Genomic DNA, 19,479 nt, shown 5'->3' with positions numbered 1-19,479 from the left:
ACCAGCACCTGGCTACAAACATTTTTGTTTTAAGGGAGAAAGAATTCTCCATAACAGGTGGAATCAGACAGTCCACATGCAAGTCTCAGGAAAGACAGTCCTGGGCTAATGTCCAACACACAACTGGAAGGACTTCTTGAGCAAGTGGACTTGGGCCTTGAGCAACAGTATCAGACATCAACAGGACAAGCAGGACACGGCTGAGATGCCTTCTTGGATTTGGCAACATGGCTCTGCTAGTGAGGTTGGCAAGTGGTGGGGGTGGAGACCAGTTGCAGAAAGAAAGGCAAACTGGTCTTTCTGGAAGGGTGGCACTGGATGGAGGGTAAGTAGATCACCAGGGGAGTGAGGAGGAACAGAGGGAGAAGAGGGAAACAAATGCCAGGTAGGATAGCAGGAAGATCTCTGGGCCGTGTATGGAGGCTGGCTACAAAGGAGGAGCCCTTGCTGCTGTTCAGGAGGGAAGGTTCTCACCAGTGCAGAAGCAGCTGGCCCTCCAGGAGAAGGATGCCAGAAGAGCCCAGGTTCTTGGCTAGAGAAGAGGTCAGAAGGCTAAGGACCTAAGGGTGAAAGCGGCAGCTTATGCCATTCACTATGGTAATGCTAGTCCCATCCAGATATTTCAATGACTTAAATATAAATAAAGGAAAACCTGCTCTATCTCCAGGTTTCCCTGATTGCTGAAAGTGACAATTGTCTGACATGATCAGTACAGCCAGAAAATGTTTCCATCATTGTGGGTGTTCCCCTGGACAAACTATAAGGAAGCCACAGGACTGCTGAGAGACCCTGCCTGGGATAAGTCTGGGCCTAGAGGACAGTTGTCCATCAGGGAGAGCCTTTCCATGATGACTCCAGTCAAGACCCTTCTTTCCTATTGGGTTCTCTCAGATTCCTTCCTTTTTTGTGTGTGTGCTGGTACTGAGGCTTGAACTCAGGGCCTAGGTGCTATCTTTTAGCTTTTCTTTTTTTGGGGGGGGGGTCCAGTCATGGGGCCTGAACTCTGGGCCTGGGCGCTGTCCCTCAGCTCTTCAGCTCAAGGCTAGCGCTCTACCACTTGACCCACAGTGCCACTTCCAGCTTTTTTCATTTTGCTTATGTGGTGCTGAGGAATCGAACCCAGGGCCTCAGACATGCAAGGCAAGCACTCTACCACTGAGCCACCTTCCCAGCCCTATCTTTTAGCTTTTCTACCCTAGCTTTTCTACCCAGGGCTGATGCTCTACCACTTGAGCCCCAGGCTCCACTTCTGGCTTTTTGCTGGTTAATTGAAAATAAGGCTTTCAGATTTTGTTTGCCCAGGATGGCTTTGAACCTGCAATCCTCAGATCTTGGCCTCCTGAGCAGCCTGGATTACAGGTTTACAGGCATGAGCCACAGGCACCTGGAAAGTTTCCACTTCTAAGACAGCTAACCCTCTCCTCCCCTGGATTATGAGGCTACTCCCAGGGTTTTCTGCTTGGCCCACTGCCAGTCCCTCACAACCATGAGAAGAGTGTATGCAGGATCCAGGATTGAGAAGAGCCTCAGAGTTCAGTTGTGCTGAGACAGCAGCCTGTGGCCAGGCCTTGGGAATCTGCTCACTACTGTTACGGATTAGCTATGGCTCAGCATGGTCCTGTATCTCAGTCAGGCACACTGACTTCTGAGATTTGGAAAGAAACCAAACAAAGTAGATGTGTGTCCTCACTTTCTTTATTATACTCCATCCCTTCTTATCCCCAGACCTCTCTGTTGACAAAGCAGGCCAAGCGTTGGGAGCTGTGGCTGGAGCAAGGAGCCCAGGATTTGACTGAGGCTTCTGTCCCTAGCTGAGGTAGCTGAATAAGGATTCATGGCTAAAAGGGTGGTTCTGGCCTGACACACTCAGGAAGAGGCATTTCCTTGTGGTAGTGACACGGCGTGGACCTTGTGCCTCTGCTTGGGAGTGAAGGTGTGCTCATATGTTGTGTTTGCAAGACCTACGCTGTTTAGATACACACTATGGATAGAGGGCTGTGGGAACGTGAGGAACAAGGCGGGGGTGTACACATGAGGGGTAAACTAATCACTACATAGTACATAAGTACACTGCATACTTGCTGAGAACATTTGAGACCCTGCCCAGTCCCAGCACCTGCCAAGAGGTTCTGGCTCCAAGCTAAGTCTCTCATCCTCAACCCAGAACTTAGAAAATTCTAGAACAGTGACTTTTATATTTTTTTGTGTGTGTGACAATACTAGGGCTTGAACTCAAGGTCTAGGCATTTTTTCACTCAAGTTTGGTGTTCTGCCACTTGAGCCACAGCTCTCTTTCTGGCTTTTTGGTGGTTAGTTAGAGATAAGAGTCTCATGGACTTCCCTGCCTGAGCTAGCTTCAAACTGCCATTCTCAGATCTCAGTTTTCTGAGTAGCTAAAATTATAAGCATGAACCACTGACACTTCCTTAGGAGAATAATTTATTTTTGAGTGTGTCAGTCCTGCGAACTCATGGCCTGGGTCCTATCCCTGAACTTTATTTTTGTTCAAAGATTGCTCTCTACCATCTGAACCACAGCTCCATTCCCAGCTTTTTGGTAGTTAACTGGAGATAAGAGTTTCATGAACTTTCCTGCCAGGGCTGGCTTCAAACCATGATTCTTGGATCTCAGCCTCCTGAGTAGCTAGGTGTGAAACAGCAGAGCCTGGCTCAGGGCTCTAAGTCTATCTATGCAGATCACACGGCCATTCCTTCAGCATCTGGTATACAAGGTACAGGGTGACCCAGGCACTGACATTGCTGAGATGCTCCCCAGGAGCAGACCTGACTCTCTGAACTTTCTGCAATGATAAATGCCCTGTGATGTCCAATATATCAGCTGCCAGCCACAGAAGTTCACTGAGCTGAAGTTTCCTTTGTTTTATCGGATTTTAAATCACTTAAATTGAAATCACCACTCTATGGCTAGTAGCTGCCATGTTGGAGAGCACAGATCAAAGGAAATTGAGGCAGAGGACGGATAATGACAATGAAAGCCCTGGAAACATACACAAAGATGGTGGACAGGTGTGTGAGGAACCCTACCAGCTGGAGCCTTCTGGACCCAGAGTGGCCAAAACTGGGATGGGTCTCCCTTGGGGTGTGGAGTTGGAGACAGAGACCTGAATTACACAGTCTCAATTAGTGTCTGCCCTGAGCTATGGGCACACTTGTGTCTTCTATCCCTCAAAAGACCCCTGCACCATGGCTGGGACACACTAGCCCCAGCCTGAAGCCTTGAGCTACATCCAGGCAGGGCCAGGGGTCACGGGTCAGGAAGTCCTCATGTTCTCCTGCAGGCCCAGGGTCGAGCTGGTGGCTGCAGGGTCCTGCTCACCCTGTGTGCATCATGGGGGATGTAAGTCAGCCCTGGGGAGGCCCCACCAAACCCCCAACACAGACACAGGGGCCTGCTGTCCTGGAAGGGCCCCACTGAGGGAATTCTCTCACCTCTCCCACCACCATGTCCTCTGCGTATTTGAACTTCTTCTGCTTGTAGTAGTGTCTCTTGGGCAGGATGTGGAGCAGCAGCAAGTCACAAAGGACTGTGGCCTGGGGACAGGAGCAGGGGGATGGAGCATGGAAATCTGGGGGAAAGGGGGAGGAATCTTCTAGATCTTCCTGCAGTCCCTACCAACTTGGTGGTCTTGGTGGAATCTTCAACTCTATACTCAGTTTTCTGGAGATGGGAAGAGGGACTGCAAGCCACCCAGGGGACCCAGCTAGCCCCATCCCACCTCTCCCCTGTCCTTGTTTGGAGCCTCTGTGTCAAATACACTGTGGGTTTAGGGTGGTGGGGTGGGCAGCTGAGCTGTTATGGTTGAGTTTTAGAGTGAGGAATTCGTTGCTGTTGCTGTTACTGAATGTAGATGAAGAGAGGCTGACTCCAGCACCACGGCCATATATCCACTTACCACCCCGAAGATGCCAATCCCAGAGCCAATGGTGGTCATGGTGGGAATGATGTTAAACTTTCCAGCCTGGGGGACAGCCCAAGGAAAGGCAGGGTCAACAGACCTAGGATGGGGCCTTCACCAGCATCCCCCTTTTGACTCTGTCCCTCACTGCCTGTGGCTCAGGGTTCTGACCTGTCATGGATGCCAAGGATGCCATGGATGCCAAGGAGCACATCTGAGTTTAAACCTGGGCTCTGTCTTACTGGACCCAAGAAAATGGCATGGCAATCACCACTGGTTGCTAAAGCCTGGCCCTGGATATTGCCAGGCCACCTGTCATCAGCATCAAGACCTTTTGGGCAGACCCTAGGCCCTCATCCCTCCTATCATCCACTACCACAGACACCCAAAGTCAGGAACATGGCCTGGCCGCTCCTCTTCCCACTTGCCTTGCCATCCACCAAGATGTCAAAGCGAATCCCGAACACCTTGAAGAGGTGACGACGGTTGGTCCCGTTCTGCATGAAGTATCTGGCAAACCTTGGGGAAGGGTGAGGCAGAGGAGAAGGTCATGGAGACCTCTTCAAGTGGCAGAGCAGCAAGAGAACATTAACTCTGAGAGGTCAGGGAGTGGACCCTTCCCCCCCATCCCCTTACACCGCAGGGAGAAGTTACAAGCCTCTATCCAAGAGTTTCCCTCTCAGCCTTTGCCCTGACTCCTGCTCCCAGTGATGTCCTCAGCCTGTCCCGACCAGGTGGGCCTTGAGGAGACAGAGACCCAGAGCAGAGGAATTCAGGCCTCCAACTCAGGCTCCTGCTTGGCCATCTACACAGAGTGGGAGCTGTCCAGGGTCTTCTAGTCCCTTTAGGAGACACTTGCTCAGTCGTACAGGTTTCTGGGAGTAGAGAAGCCAAGAGGACCCCAAAGAAGAATGGCAGGGGTGTGGGGCTGGCAAGCACCTGAAATTGAAGCCTGGAGACAAATCTTTGTCCCCATACAGCCCATGGAACTCATATACGGGTTTGCAGTGTCGCACGTGCCAGTCCAGGTCGCAGTTCCAGTCGATGGTGATGCCAACCACCCCACCCTGCCAGGGAGACGAGTGTCTAAGATCTGGGAATTCAGGATCGAGAAACTCCTGTCTAGCTAGGTGCCAGTGGCTTGCATCTGTAATCCTAGCTACTCAAGAGGCTGAGATCTGAGGATTGTGGTTTGAAGCCAGCCTGGGAAGAAAAGTCCATGAGACTCTGTGTGTGTGTGTGTGTGTGTGTGTGTGTGTGTGTGTGTGTGTGTGTGTGTGTGTGTGTGTGTGTGTGTGTGTGTGTGTGTGTGTGTGTGTGTGTGTGTGTGTGTGTGTGTGTGTGGTTGTGGGGTTTGAATTCTGGGCTTGGGCGCTGTCCCTGCGCTCTTCAGCTCAAGGTGAGCACTCTACTGCTTGAGCTACAATGCCACTTCCTGTTTTCTAGTGGTTTATTGGAGATAAGAGTCCCATGCACATACTAGGCTTGCACCAGGGATCCTGGGGAGGGTGAACCAGGCCTCACAGGCCTATTTGGGATCCTAGACCAGTGCTCCCCATGCCTAGTGCTGCCTTTACCTTTATTGCCAGGGTGCTGAAGTCCTGGCCAGACTCCTGCACCAGGTAACCGAGGCTGAAGACAGGGCACAGAGGGTGCAGGGTTTTGTGATGCAGGCAGCTCTTCATGTAGGTGACATTTACCTCTTCCACCAGGTTGCGTCTGTTGGGGCAGAGGACATTGACTGCAGCCATGTGTCAGCTGAAAAGGCTCCCACTGTCTCCCACAGTGCTTGAGGACTCTCCCAGGCTCCAGAAGGATCTTTGAGTGGCCCATCCCAAGGGTGCAACCCAGGCTTCTGCCCACAAAGTGAGAGCAGCAGGAAGAAGGGAGATGGCAAGGGTTGGGAGCAGCTGGAGTGTCCAAGAGCAGCCTGAATGTCTCCCAACATTTCCCACAAACCTGTTGACCTTGAAGCGTGGAAAGCTGATGCTGTTCTTGATGAAGAGGGTGAAGTTCTCGGCCTCTCGGAGAAGGGCAGGACTGGGGGAGGACCACACTTGCTCACTACCCCTCCCCAGGGGCACCCAAGTGCTCCTCAGCGCCAGGCATAGAATGGCCTGAGGCTCTGCAGCCGCACAGCCACGCAGCCATGCAGCCACACAGCCGTGCAGCCTCACAGGACTTCAGCAGGGTGGGGACTCTCTGGCCTAGGTTACTTAATGGGGTGTAGATGGGGTGGGGAGAAGCAGGATTAGGCCCCTTGCAGATCCAGATGACTCTGTGTCAGCTGGGGACCCTATCCCCACAGAAAATTCGGGCATTAGTTACCGTGGGACCTTGTCATCCACCTCCACAGGGCACCAGCCAAAGATCTCACATGTACGTACAGTATCATTGAAGGCCACACACTTGCCTGTGCGGATACCTGCAGGAAAGGAAGAGCCCCTGGGTCCCCATCTTGGGGTGGTAGGAGTAGGTAAGAGGCCTGTGGGTCCCCACCCCAAGACGGGGACCCACAGGCCTCCTACCTATCCCCACAGGACGTAGGAGGTCCCATGTTGGGACAACAAGGACACAGAGCTGAGTAAGGAAACACATCAAGGTGTGGGCAGACCCACAGAACCAGGATGGTTTGGAGGGAAAGACAGGACAGATGCCCTGGTGAAAGACAGTCTGATGGGTGGGTGTAGAGAAAGGCAGAGTGTGGCCTGAAGGCTTGGAGCTTGGCATCAAGAGCAGCCACGGGGGTGCCAGGAGGATGCTAGCCTTACCTTGGGCTTTCCTTTCTGCCTTCCCAGGCGTACAGCCATGGTCATCTTTGCACAGGCCTCCTTCTGGGTTCTGGGGGAGGAGAGGTACTGGCCCCAAGCTCTCTCACCCTTGGGGTCTCAGAGAAGGCATGAGGCAGAGTCTCAAGTCTGTAGGGTGAGCCCTTCTCCCAGACCCCTTGTCCCTAGTCCCCACAGTGCCAACTGAGTTCATGCCCAGCTCCCCATCACAAGTATCAGCTGGCAAGGCATGGGGAGGTGGGGGGAGGGAGGGCCAAGACTCAGCATCCTATCTGGCATAGAGCCAGAAGAAGGCTCAGCGCTACCCATGGCTGATGGTCATTTTGTGGCTCTCTGTGCCACATTCCATCATGGACACGTGCAGAAGCTGCCCTGCTGCACCTGCAACACCTATGGGGCCTCCTCTTCCCTGGGATTTCCCCAGTGGTCCTGGCAGAGGCAGCATCCTCACCTCTGCACAGTAGCCTTGAGCCTGCTGGGGGGTCACGATGAAGTTGGTCATGACCACAAAGGAGTTGTCCCCCTGAAATGAGGGGGAGGCAGAAGCTGGGACAGTGGCACATTACCCAGCAGGCTTCAGAAGCCCACCTGACAACCAGCACCCTCCACATCCTGTGATGTTACAGAAGCGTGATAGCACCAGATTCCCAAGGAAACTGAGGCCCAAAGAGCAAGGAGTTGTACTGGTCCCACAGGAGGTAAAACAGAGACTTCCCAGCCTGGAGTCAGGTCTGTGGGGAGAAGGTGCACCCCTAAGTCAGCTCACCTGTGCTGGGAAGACGTAGTCAGCTACATCCCAGACCTGGGGACCCAGGCTCTGGTGCTGGGTCACTGCCAGGCCCTTAAGCTTCACGGACACACTGCTAATGAGGCCACTTGAGGTCTGGTAGCCTTTCTCGAAGACAAACACCCACCTGTGGGGAATTATGGGTCTGGGCAGGAACTGGGCAGGCCTCTGGCCTTGCTGAAGCCCATTGCATGTGTCATGGCCTTCCCCCATCCTCCACCACATGCTTCACAGTGCTCTCTGGTTCCGAAGCCCAGGAGTGAGAGGCTTGATTGGAGCCAGGACACTATGCCTACGCCTCCTGCTGGCCTATGCCTGAAATTGTATCTTTTTGCCCCGTGAGGACGCTCATTCCCAGGGATGAGACAGACAGACCTACTGAAAGTCACCTACCTGCTAGATGCTTTCCCAAGAGCAGGGTTTCCTGGGGCCTGCAGTCTTGCCTCTTCCCAAAGTCCCCCTCCCTCCCTTCATTCTTTCTTTCCTTTCTTTTTAAAATATAGTTTTATTGTTATTATTAAGGTGTGCACAGAGTGGTTACAATTTCATAATTCAGGTAATGCTTAGACTTCCCATCCTTCGCTTTCCTCCAGTTTTCCCTTCCTGTCCCTGCCCACAAGTTGCATAGTTCATTTTCCACATGGTGTATGCCGAACAGAATGACTGCATTCATTCACTCTTTCTCCCTCCCTTTCTGTGACCCCCTCCTTTTGCCCCCTTCCCAAGAAGCCCAAAAAGGCGGGGGGGAGCACACACAAAACAGCACTACCATCACTACCACCACCACCAACATAAATAATCCAAGTTTCTGTTTCCTGGAATTTGTTTTGGTAAATAATATTGGATGTTCAGGGCAGTTGTGACCTTTGGGTTCCTCCCCTATTTGTATCCTCCTTTGGTCTCACTGTGTGTGAATGCTTAGAGTCCTGTATAACCTATCATGTCCCATTATATTTTATTTACTTATTTATTTTTTGGTTGTGGGTCTTGAACTCTGGGCCTATGCACTGTCCCTGAGCTCTATCAACTCAAGGTGAGCGCTCTACCTCTTGAGCCACAGTGCCGCTTCCAGTTTTCTGCTGGTTAATTAGAGATAAGAGTGTCACAAGGGGCTGGGAAGGTGGCTCAGTGGTAGAGCACTTGCCTTGCATGCATGAGGCCCTGGGTTCGATTCCTCAGCACCGCATAAGCAAAAAGAAAAAAACCTGGAAGTGGCGCTGTGGCTCAAGTGGTAGAGCACTAGCCTTGAGCTGAAGAGCTGAGGGACAGCGCCCAAGACCAGAGTTCAGGCCCCATGACCAGACCCCCCCCCAACAAAAAAAAGAGTGTCACAGACTTTCCTGGGCTGGCTTTGAACTGCAATCCTCAGATCTCAGCCTCCTGAGTAGCTAGGATTACAGGCGTGAGCCACCAGCGCCCAGCTCATTATATTTTAGATACTTAACATGATTTGTTCTAGGTGCATCCATTTCCCTGCAAACAACATAATCTTAGGGCTGGGTATGTGGCTTAGTGTTAGTGCTTGCCTAGCATGCATGAAGCCCTGGGTTTGATTCCTCAGTACCACATAAACAGAAAAAGCTGGAAGTGGCGCTGTGGCACAAGTGGTAAAGTGCTAGTCTTGAGCAAAAGAATCTCAGAGATGGTGCCCAGGCCCTGAGTTCAAGCTCCAGGACTGGGAAAACAAAACAAAACAACATAATCTCATCCTTTCTAACAGATGGGTAAAATTCCATTATGTATATGTACTACATTTTTTGGACCCACACATCTACTTTTCTTTCTTTTCTTTGCTCCTTCCCCTGAGACAGCAGAGCATGAGGGCTTAACATCTGATAACTAATACACAGCAACCGGTTGTGAATACTAGCACCATATATCCCTGGTTGTGTAGTTATGGTGAGTTATTTGGTCCCTCTATCCCTTACTTTCTCATCTATAAAACAATAATTTTAAAAGTACTTATTAGGCAGGCACTAGCGGCTCATGCCTGTAATCCTAGCTACTCAGGAGGCTGAGATCTAAGGATAAGAGTTTGAAGCTAGCCTGGGCAGGAAAGTCCCTGAGACTCTTATTCATCAAAAGAAGCCAAAAGTGGAGCTGTGGCTCAAGTGGTAGTGATAGCCTTGAGCAAAAAAGCTCAGAGACAGGATTGGCACGCACACGTGCACGCGCTCACACACACACACACATTTATGCTAAACAGATTAATGCCTAGCACAAAGTATAGACTATGTAGACGCATTCATTCTGATTCTGCTGCAGAGGGACCAAATAACTCACCACAACCACACAGCCAAGGAGACATGGTGCTAGTATTCAAAACCAGTGTTGAAAACTGGTTAGAGAGAGAGCCACTCCCACCCCACCCCCATCCCCGCCCCATCCCCACCCCCACTGCCAGGTCCCTTCCCATTGGCAAGCAGGCCTCTGCCCCCTGCTCCAATCTCAAGCATGGGGCAGCTGCTTTAGGGAAGTTGCCCATATTCAGAACTCAGCTGCAGGAGAATCAGCTGAGCTTCTTCACATCCCAGGGGATTTTTTTTTTCATCCTAATACCAATACATCACACCATAGATGGAAAATGTGATGCTTGACAGAGTGCCCCTGACTCTCCCCAAGCAATGAGTGAGTCCTAGGCCCGTCCACCAAGCAGCACTGTACTAGTGTGCCTCCTGGGACCCTTGCCCCCCAATACCAAGCAGCAATGTGCCTGTGTGCCTCTGGGACCTCCCCTCCCCTCCCCCAACACATACAGACTATGTACTGGGACCAGAACAACATTTCTGGGCTGTGACTGCCTTCAGGCTGCTAATTTGGGGATCAGAAGGAAAAGTCAAATCTAGCATTAACAATCTCAGTTCTGATAAGAATAGTATAATTATGGCACCAGGTCTGCCACTCCAAAGCCATGCCTTGACCTAGCCTACTATTCCCAGAAGAACCATCAAGGGGGCCTGAGATCAAGGACCTTCATCTTCAGGAGCTCCTCCCCCAAAAGAGACAATCTTATTCCTTCCTCCTGCCCCCCTCCTTTTCCTCTTCTTCCTCCCCATCCCCCTCCTCCTTCTTTTCTCTTAGTACCTGTTCAGCACAGACTATTTTTATTTTTTGCGTGCTAGCTTTGGGGTTTGAGCTCAAAGTTTAAACATAGTCCCTGAACTTTTTTTCTCTCTTTTTTTTCCCCCTGAAGACTATGACTCTACCACTTGAGCCACAGCTCTACCTCACTTCTGGGTTTTTGGTGGTTAATTGGAGATAAGAGTCTCATAGACTTCCCTGTCTGGGCTGACTTTAAACTGAAACCCTCAGATCTCAGCCTCCTGAGTAGCTAGAATCACAGGCATGTAGCCCTGATTCTTTTTTTTTTTTTTTTGGTGGGGCTTGAACTCTGGACCTGAACGCTGTCCCTCAGCTCTTCAGCTCAAGGCTAGCGCTCTACCACTTGAGCCACAGAGCCACTTCCTGTTTTCTGGTGGTTTATTGGAGATAAGAGTCTCATGGACTTTCTTGCCCGGGCTGGTTTTGAACCATGATCCTCAGATCTCAGCCTCCTGAGTAGCTAGGATTATAGGCATGAGTCACTGGCACCTGGCTCTGCTTCTTTTTTTAAAATAAGGTAGCCCACATTGATTTTGAACTTGCAGTTTTCCGTTTCAGTCTCTTGAATGTTAGAATATAGATATCTACTGCTATGTCTTGCCAGAATTGTTTTTTAAAAGGGTAAAAAAAATTAAAAAGCTTGAATTGTAGCTTTGTGGTAGAAAGTGTGCTTAGTGTGTGCATGGCCTTGAGCTCCATCCTCAGTACCAATATTAAAAAATAGAGAGGGCTGGGATGTAGCTCAGTGGCAAAGTGCTTGCCTAGCAAGTTCATGTCCTGGGTTCAATCCCTAGTACCACAAATTACAAAAAAAATAGAGAAATAAATAAGTGAATATTATATATAGAATGAGAAATCAGGCTTGACACAAGTACTAACTACTGAACAAACAAAAATTCAGAACTCTTCTTCCACAGAACTACCTCTTCCTGCCTACTTGCTCTTCAAAAGGAAGGTTTGTACCAGGCTGAGTACACAACCACACTCCCCTAATTAGAGTGTTCCATTTCTTTCATCACAATGATTGGTTCTGGGGTAGATACACAACCCAGCCTCAGCCAGTAAGAGCTGGACCTGAGACTTTTATTGGAACTCTGGAGGAAGGAGGTGCTCTTGGATCTCCGGGATGGGAAAGGTAGGGGTGTCAGCCTGCTGATGACCATATTGCCACTACAAGAACAGGAAGCCTGCCTGAGAACAATGCCTCCAAAAAGCAAAGCAGAGCTGAGAAGAGAAGAAGGATCCTGGGTCCCTTCATTGAAGAGCCCAAGCTGGGCCAAAACTTAATCTTTTCAGCTCCACAGAGCTTGCCTCCCAGTACCCTGGTCATGGAGGACCAGCTAGACCTGAAGCCTAAGTCCATACTCAGCCCTTCCTTTGAAATTCAGCTTGGTTTGACCTTTGTCCCAGACACCAAAGGATCTCTAGGGAACTCATCCTCAGCTCTTCCCTTTCCCTCTGCCCACCTGAGTCCTGCCGCCTAGGTCCCCTGGCACAGTGCCCAGCATGAAGAAGATGCTAGTGAAGTGGTCCCTGCATGCATGTCTCTCAGCAATAACTTATACCCTGATCATTGCATTCCAGAATCACTTAATGTTAGAGATAAGAATCTCACAGACTTTCCTGCCCAGACTAGCTTTGAACCATGATCCTCAGATCTTAGCCTCCTGAGTAGATAGGATTACTGGCGTGAGCCACTGGTGCCTGGCACTTAGTGATTTCTGAATATATGACTTCAAGAGCTTTGCAAAAGAGAGCTGAGGACAAGTGATGATTGTCATCCAGAGACAACCTGAGCACCCTATGGGCCATAGGCCTGTGCCATGGCTGGTTCACCTCCTCCAAGACTTCTCAGTCCCCCTCCCTAAGAGGCAATCACACATCATATTGGGACCTTCTTGACCCATGCCTCTGGGGAGGCAGGCCATTAATCTTCTCCCCTATCCAGAACCCCATAGGCTGACCCTACCTTGTGCATGACCCAGCACAGCCCTATATCATAAGCTCATTTGGTCACAGTTTGACAGTTCATTGTTCACATATCTCCAGTGACAGACAGCCATTTCCTAGAGGAAGTCAAAAGAGGCCAGCCTCCAGCACCTCTCAACTCCCCCTGGTAAGTGAAGGAAGTGAGAGGTGATAGAGATCACAGCCTCAGTTTCCCTTCTCAGAACTCAACCTAGTTCTTGGCATCTCAGCCTTTCTATATCTCTGTCTTTCTCTCTCTGCTTCCCTAAGCTGATAGAAGACTTCCTTCATCTGATCTATGCTTTCCCTCTGCTCCACTCTGTCTCTGTATATTCATCCCAATCTGGGGACTGGAGTTATGTAGCTCTCATGTTTCCCTCTGCCGGTTCTGCCAAACTCACGAGACTGGACATTCAGAGAGACATCTAGGAAAAGGAAGCTCCAGAGAAAAGCCCATTTGTCCTCAGAAAAGAGCGAAGTTTTCCCTAGATCCTCTGCCCCAAGTAACAGCAGGAAAACTGAGGCCTGAGAAACCAAGTTTCTGCTGGCTCAGTCTCAGTTGGGGTCTTCTACCTGCCCATGCAGCACTTGGGAATTGCCAGATGAGGGCGACAGAGATAATGTAAGTGATGGGCATGGTGGACATTGAAGCCTGGGCAGGAGCAGCAAGAGACCCCGTCTTTTCAACTCTGCTGTGTGCTTTGGCTGTTTCAGTGACCCTCTCTTGAGTTTGCTTCCTTTCCAGGATCCCAAAGCCTTCTTTGGAATCATGAAACTGGTTCCAATTTTGGTTCGCCTCTCTTTAGCCCTGGGCCTCTGACCCTTTCCCCAAACACATGTGGCGTGGCAAAGAGCTGAGGAGACAGACTGTCTTGGGAGGGAAGAGGGAAGAGGGTAGTGGGGAGGTGCAGGCCCTGGAGAGGGACCTGAAGTCCCTGAGGTCCAGCTCAGGCTGGAGGGTAGCTGAGGCACACCCTTAGAAGGGATGGATTTGGTGCTTCTTCTTCCTCTGTGACAACTACACAGAGGGCCTTGGTGCTGCTCACAGCCATGAGTCTCAACATAGCACAGGGAGCCCTCATGCCAGGCCAAGGGCAGCACCCTACTTGGCTTTCCAAGTGACTGGAAGGCTGGGAATGCCAACCTGCAGATAAAGTGCTAGCTCTCCTCCTTGGGGCATCTGAAGTGAAGCATCTGAAGGTGGTGGACATCTAGATCCCTCCCATGCCAAGCAAGCCCATTAGGAAGTCCCCAGAACCCCAGGATGGTGAGAAAGAAGGCAGAGCAGCCAGGTGCCAGTGTCCTAGGCTGTAATCCTAGCTACTTAGGAGACTGAGAGTAGAATGGTTCAAGGCCAGCCTAGGCAGAAAAGTTTGGGCGACTGTATCTTGAAAATAACCAGGAAAAAAAAAAAAAGCAGGACTTGGAGAAGGAGCTCAAAGGGTAGAAAACCAGCCTAGCAAGCACAAAATCCTGAGTTCAAGCCCCAGTATTTCCAAAAGGAAAAAAAAAGCCAAACAGAGGGGTTTCCATTCTAAGCTTTGACTTGTGATGTGACCTGTGTCATACTGCTTCTCTCTGGAACTGTTTCCTTCAAATTGAACTAATGTCCCAGATGTCAATCTTTCTTTCCTTCCTTCCTTCCTTCCTTCCTTCCTTTCTCCCTTCCTTCCTCCCTTCCTTCCTTGCTGCTTTCTTTCTTTCTTTCTTTTTTCTTCCTTCCTTCCTTCTTTCCTTCCTTTCTTTCCTTCCTTCCTTCCTTCCTTTCTCTTTCTTTCTTTCTTTCTTTCTTCTTTCTTTCTTCTTTCTCTTTCTTTTTTCCTTCCTTCCTTCCATCCCTCCTTCCTTTTATCTTTCTTTCTTTTTCTTTCTTTCCTTCTTTCCTTTCTTCCTTCTCTCTTTCTCTTTCTCTCTCATAGTACAGGGGTTTGAACTGAAGGGTTTGTGCTCACTAGACAGGTACTCTACCACTTGAGACACATCACCTCCCAACCCTTCAAACTGGTTTATGAACAAGAGGGATGCAAAGGCCACAACACAGAAAAGAAGTCCTGGCCTCAGCCTTCCCTGGCTTGCTGACTGGATAGGCAGATTGGGCAGAGGGAAGGCTTCTTGAGATACTGAGCCTTCAGGGTGTGTTCACTGTTTGGGTCACTGGTCAACCCACCTTGGTTCCATCCAGTAGTCCTAGTTGGAATCATAGCAAACATGGGAGTGTGAAGAGCAGAGGTGCAGAATTTGCCAGGTGACCCCTGGTCCCCAGCAGGGACTCACCCCTTCCAGTCCCCTGACTCCTGAGGCTCTAGGAGCCCTCTGCGGAGCTGCCTGGTGCACCACACGCAGGAGACACGTGCCAGACACTTGATTCATATTATTTTTTAATGCTGATACTGGGGCTTGAAATCAAGGCCAGGACATTCTCCCTTAGCTTTGCTCCACTCAACACTGTTACTCTACCACTTGAGCCACACCTCCACTTCTAGCATTTTGCTGGCCATTGGAGATTAAGAGTCTCAGCTCAGGCAGACTTTAAACCATGATCCTCAGATCTCAGCCTCCTGAGTAGCGAGGATTACAGGTGTGAGCCACCAGCACCCAGCTTACTCAAACACTTCTAATTGAGGACAGATGCAGACACAGCCCCAGGGACACACCCAGCAGCCACATTATTGGTTACAGGCCTAGACACAGAGTGTAGGTTGGCCTTGGAGCTCTGTGCAGGACACACAGGCACCCACATGACACAAGGACAGGCCTGCCCTGGCTTCTAGGACAATCAGACTGGTTTCAGAAAAAAAGTGGCCTCTGGGTGGTAGTCCCAGGATAGCCTGATGGCTAGGGAAGACCCCTGCTGCTCCGACCTGTACAGCAGCACCACCAAGGGATCTACGCAGAGCTGACCAGAAGGAATTGGCGTCCCTGCTCTCATCAAGCCACCCTTGAGGCCAGGTGTTGAGAATCTGAGAGTTTCTCAGCTTCTAGGATCTCAAGTACCCCCAGGATGTCCCTAACTCAGACCAGGAAGGTAAGAGGAGAGCTTGTGATCCACCATGAGGTATGGCTTTCAGCTCAGCAGTGTAGCATCATGAGTTTGTGGAAGAACAGAGCTAGAGTGTGGTAAGCACCACTCATTACTTGAAGAAACCATTTGCTGGATTCAGTTCCTCAGGACCTGACATTGCCTCCATCACCACATGACTGGAGCAGATGTCTCCTCCTGCCTCAGTGTCCCCATCTTGAGAGTCAATTAGCAGGGCTTTCCATTCCTTCTGAACAGCATGGTGCTGATCAGGAGTGTCTCCCTGCACATGGAGAGAAAGGGGGCCTTTGTGGCATCCTGGAGCTCAGAGGACAGGCCCAGATTGGGGGCTGGGGCACAAAGATAGTGGTGGGAAGAGGGGAGGGAGACAGGAAGGAAACAAAACTCACCCAACAACATAGGCCAGGACCACCAGTTGGATCACCCGGAAGATGACACCAACCTTCTTGTTGCGTACCAGCACCATCCGGGGGGTGTCATACTCGAAGAAGAAGGCTGCCAGTTCATCCTGCAGCTGCCGCCGCCGCTGCGGCATGACCAGCCAGAACTGAGCCTCACAGAGTCTCTGCTTCAGTGAGCACCCAGGTCTGCAGCAGCAGAGCTTCTCCCTGGCGCCCCCAAGGCAGGGAAGGTGGGGTCAGAGGTCACGAGTCCCAGGTTAGCTAGAATCACAGAGTGGTCAGAGGAGCTCTTGGTTCCTGGCAAGCAATGAACTGCTGGCTGGTTGTGCCCATGATAATAAATTCCCAAAGATAGACAGAGGCGGGGCTGGTGGGGCCACCCAGGCCCAGCCCCCACTGCCCCCTAGGCTCCGCCTGGGCCCTGCTGAGGCTCCGGAAATAAGGGCTGTTGGCCGGAAACCACCAACCACTGGTCACACAGGCAAAGATAAAATTACCAGCCACCTCCCAATCCTTAGTAACCTGGCAAGACAGAGCTGGGGGTTCTAGCTAGGGCCTGGGTATAAGCTTGATGGCCTCAGTCAAGAACTGCTTCAAAGCCAGGAACCATTTATATCCCTTTCTTCCATACCCTATTACCCCACCACCACCCCCATACTCACAGGGTTGGTAGGCAGCTCAGTGCATAGGGACCTGCAGGAAGAAAGACAGAAAAAGGAAGAGGGCAGTTCACATCCTTTTGCCTGGTGTTGCCTGTCTACACTCTGTCCACCATCCATCCTTCCAAAGTCAAGCCCGGCTTTTGCCCATCAACTTCAGCATCTGGCTGGTGTCTCTACTCCCAGCTTCCTGTCTTCCCATCATCCTGTCCTGGTCATACTTCCCTATCCCCACTTCAGTCAACGCCAGCAGAGAGGAAGAAGGCAGATACCTAGATAAGCCAATCACTGCATATGTCCCATATTGCCATGGGGGTCTAGCGCCCAGCTTGCTTGACACCAGACATCTCTGGCTTTGCCACCTGTTGGGGTTTGGAGTGCTGCCTGGCCTCTGAGCCTACTTCCTCATCTGTCAAGGGGGACATAATGGCATGTCCTTAGAAGTGGAGGCCTCTAGAAAATGGATCTTGACAACAGAGGACAGAGGACTTGAGACCACTGTTGAGTTTGGGGTCCAACTCCTGTGCACCTATTGTCCTCTTCCATGATGATCTGGGCGCTGAGCACCAGGGTCTCACACAGTAGAGCTGGGGGCCCCTTCCACCCACTTCTCCTTTTGTATATGAAGTTTAGAGAGGAGAAATTGGTGGCTCTAAACTCACTGGAGTGGTTCTGGAGGTACCGGAGGTTCCAATTTGAAGCAGGAGCTACCCCAGTCCAAGCTGCACCCCCTGCCCCCAGCTGATAGGAGTCTTCTTCCTGACAAGCCATTAGCAGGGAAATTGCTCTGGGCAGGAAGCCAGGCCCTTGGGGCTGGGAATCTTCAGGGCCCTCAGCTGCCTGTGGACAGAGTTACTTTCTGGAAAGCAAAGGGGCTGCAAGGAGGTAAGATCCACAGCCCTTCTTAGCACCCCTCCTCCTTGAAGAGCTCAACCCCCATTACCAAAGAGTCACTTCCATTCCAGCAGGGACCTCAATGGACCGGCACCACCACCTAGGGGGTTTGTGAGAATCATATTCCACACTTTTCCAAGGAAAAGTCCAGAGATGGTAGGATCCAGAACTGGAGCGTCTAGCACATTCCCTTGGCCTGGTCTTGACCCCAAGCTAAAGATCCTTTTCCTCTACCAGCTGACCTCATAGATGATGTTACAGAAGGCCCTTGATATGGGCTGCTTGTGGTAGGACTAGGTGGGTGCTGAGATTTAGCTGTCCTTGCACCTCTCCCCAGGGACATTCATTCTCCTGACACCCACAGCAAATTCTGGAAAGGGACAGACAATAAATGAGAGATGAGAGAAAAGAGGGACAGGATAGGATGGAAGGAAGGGGAAAGAAAGGCAGTCATTGTCCAGTCTATCTCTCTCAAAACACCACTATTTTCTCCTTCCCTTCCTCCCCCTCCTCCTCTTCCTTCCACTTCCTGCTCTTCCCTTTCTTCCTTCAAGGATCTAGGCTTAGACATGGACAGATGGAACAATAGACAGATTGACTTGCTTGGAGCACACACAGATGCTTCTATTACCACCTGGGTATTGGCCTTGGAATTCAAAAAACAGACTGGCACAGAGGACAAGATACTCTGAAAAAAAAAATGCCAGCCCACTGGTGGGGGGGAGGTGTCTTTCGCTGGTTCTAAAATACAACTTTCTTTCTTTTCTTTTTTCCTTCTTCTTCTTTTTTTTTTATTATTTTATTTTATTTGTGAACATACTGTACAGAGGGGTTACAATTACATGGCCAGGATAATGCGTACATTTCTTACCAGCATTGCAGCCTCTTCCTTTGTTTACCCTTCACATCCCTTCCCAGCTTCCCCCCTCCCCCAATACATCTTTCTTATCCTTAGCCCCAACTCCAGCATGCCCAGGGACAGACACCGTGTTTATTCTGGGCCTTGAGTCGGGTATGGGTGAGCAGGAAACAGAGATCAGACTTCTTCATACTAGAGTTTGTGGGGTTTTATTTACTATAGTACCGTGAGGTACTATGTTACAGGTACTATATTACTATGTTATTAGAATCCCCATTGTACAGATGTAGAGACTGAGGATCTGGCCCAAGGTCACAGAATAAGTAGTTCTCTTGTCTGCTGATGGCTTGAAAAGAGGCTCCCCAATGCTTGAGGCCTGGCCCAGATCCCACTCAAAGACTCCAGCACTTGAGATCTGCCAGACCTGCCTTATAAGCCCAAAGGCTGGGTGGCCAGCCTGGGTACCGGGCCAGGCCTTGTAGGGAGACAAGGCCCTGCTGCCAAGTGCTCAGCCCTGGGACAAACTCCCCTGTCTGGCTAAATTTAGCAGCTCTGTGGATGTGGAGGGGGTTATTCCCCATCTTGGGGCCACCACCCAGGCCTGGAGGTCAGCCTGAGCCCTCAAGAGGTAGACACAGGCGCCAACCGGTCTTTTTTTTTTTTTTTTGTCAGTCGTGGGGCCTGAACTCTGGGCCACCCAGGCACTGTCCCTCAGCTCTTCAGCTTAAGGTTAGCGCTCTACCACTTGAGCCACAGCACAACTTTTGACTTTTTCTGCTTATGTGATGCTGAGGAATTGAACTCAGAGCCTCATGCATGCAAGGCAAGCACTCTACCACTGAGCCACCTTCCCGCCCCGCTGTCCGGTCTTTTTAGATACTCAGGTCCCAAGAACTTCCACTGTCGAACCCCCAGATCATGGCCTAGGCCCTTCTGCCCCAACACTGAACAACCACTTAAGAGGCTCCATCTCCATCCAGCTCACAAGGATGATATGTCTTCATGTCCACCTAGCTCCTCTCTGGTTCCTGTCTCTTCATTCTCTATGTGTGTGTGTGTGTGTG

General features: G+C 50.7%; 1 protein-coding gene across 1 annotated transcript; it reads right to left on the bottom strand.

Annotated features, from left to right (window-relative positions):
* Positions 1–1,690: 1,690 nt before the first annotated feature.
* Positions 1,691–16,137, bottom strand: P2rx1 (purinergic receptor P2X 1). Its single transcript, XM_070001343.1, has 12 exons — positions 15,992–16,137; positions 7,472–7,619; positions 7,157–7,228; positions 6,688–6,757; positions 6,245–6,341; positions 5,876–5,956; positions 5,494–5,635; positions 4,856–4,983; positions 4,345–4,435; positions 3,914–3,979; positions 3,450–3,551; positions 1,691–3,337 (listed from the first exon to the last, which is right to left on the bottom strand). Exons 1-12 carry the CDS (start codon positions 16,135–16,137, stop codon positions 3,272–3,274), a joined length of 1,209 nt encoding a protein of 402 aa, XP_069857444.1. The 3' UTR covers positions 1,691–3,271.
* Between the last annotated feature and the right edge of the window lie 3,342 nt (positions 16,138–19,479).

Source organism: Dipodomys merriami, unplaced genomic scaffold (assembly GCF_024711535.1).
Source record: "Dipodomys merriami isolate MVZ:Mamm:240054 unplaced genomic scaffold, mDipMer1.0.p SCAF_59, whole genome shotgun sequence".
Taxonomy (NCBI): Eukaryota; Metazoa; Chordata; class Mammalia; order Rodentia; family Heteromyidae; genus Dipodomys; species Dipodomys merriami.
The sequence above is the reverse complement of the archived record's forward strand: the minus strand, read 5'-3'. Positions and strand labels throughout refer to the sequence as shown.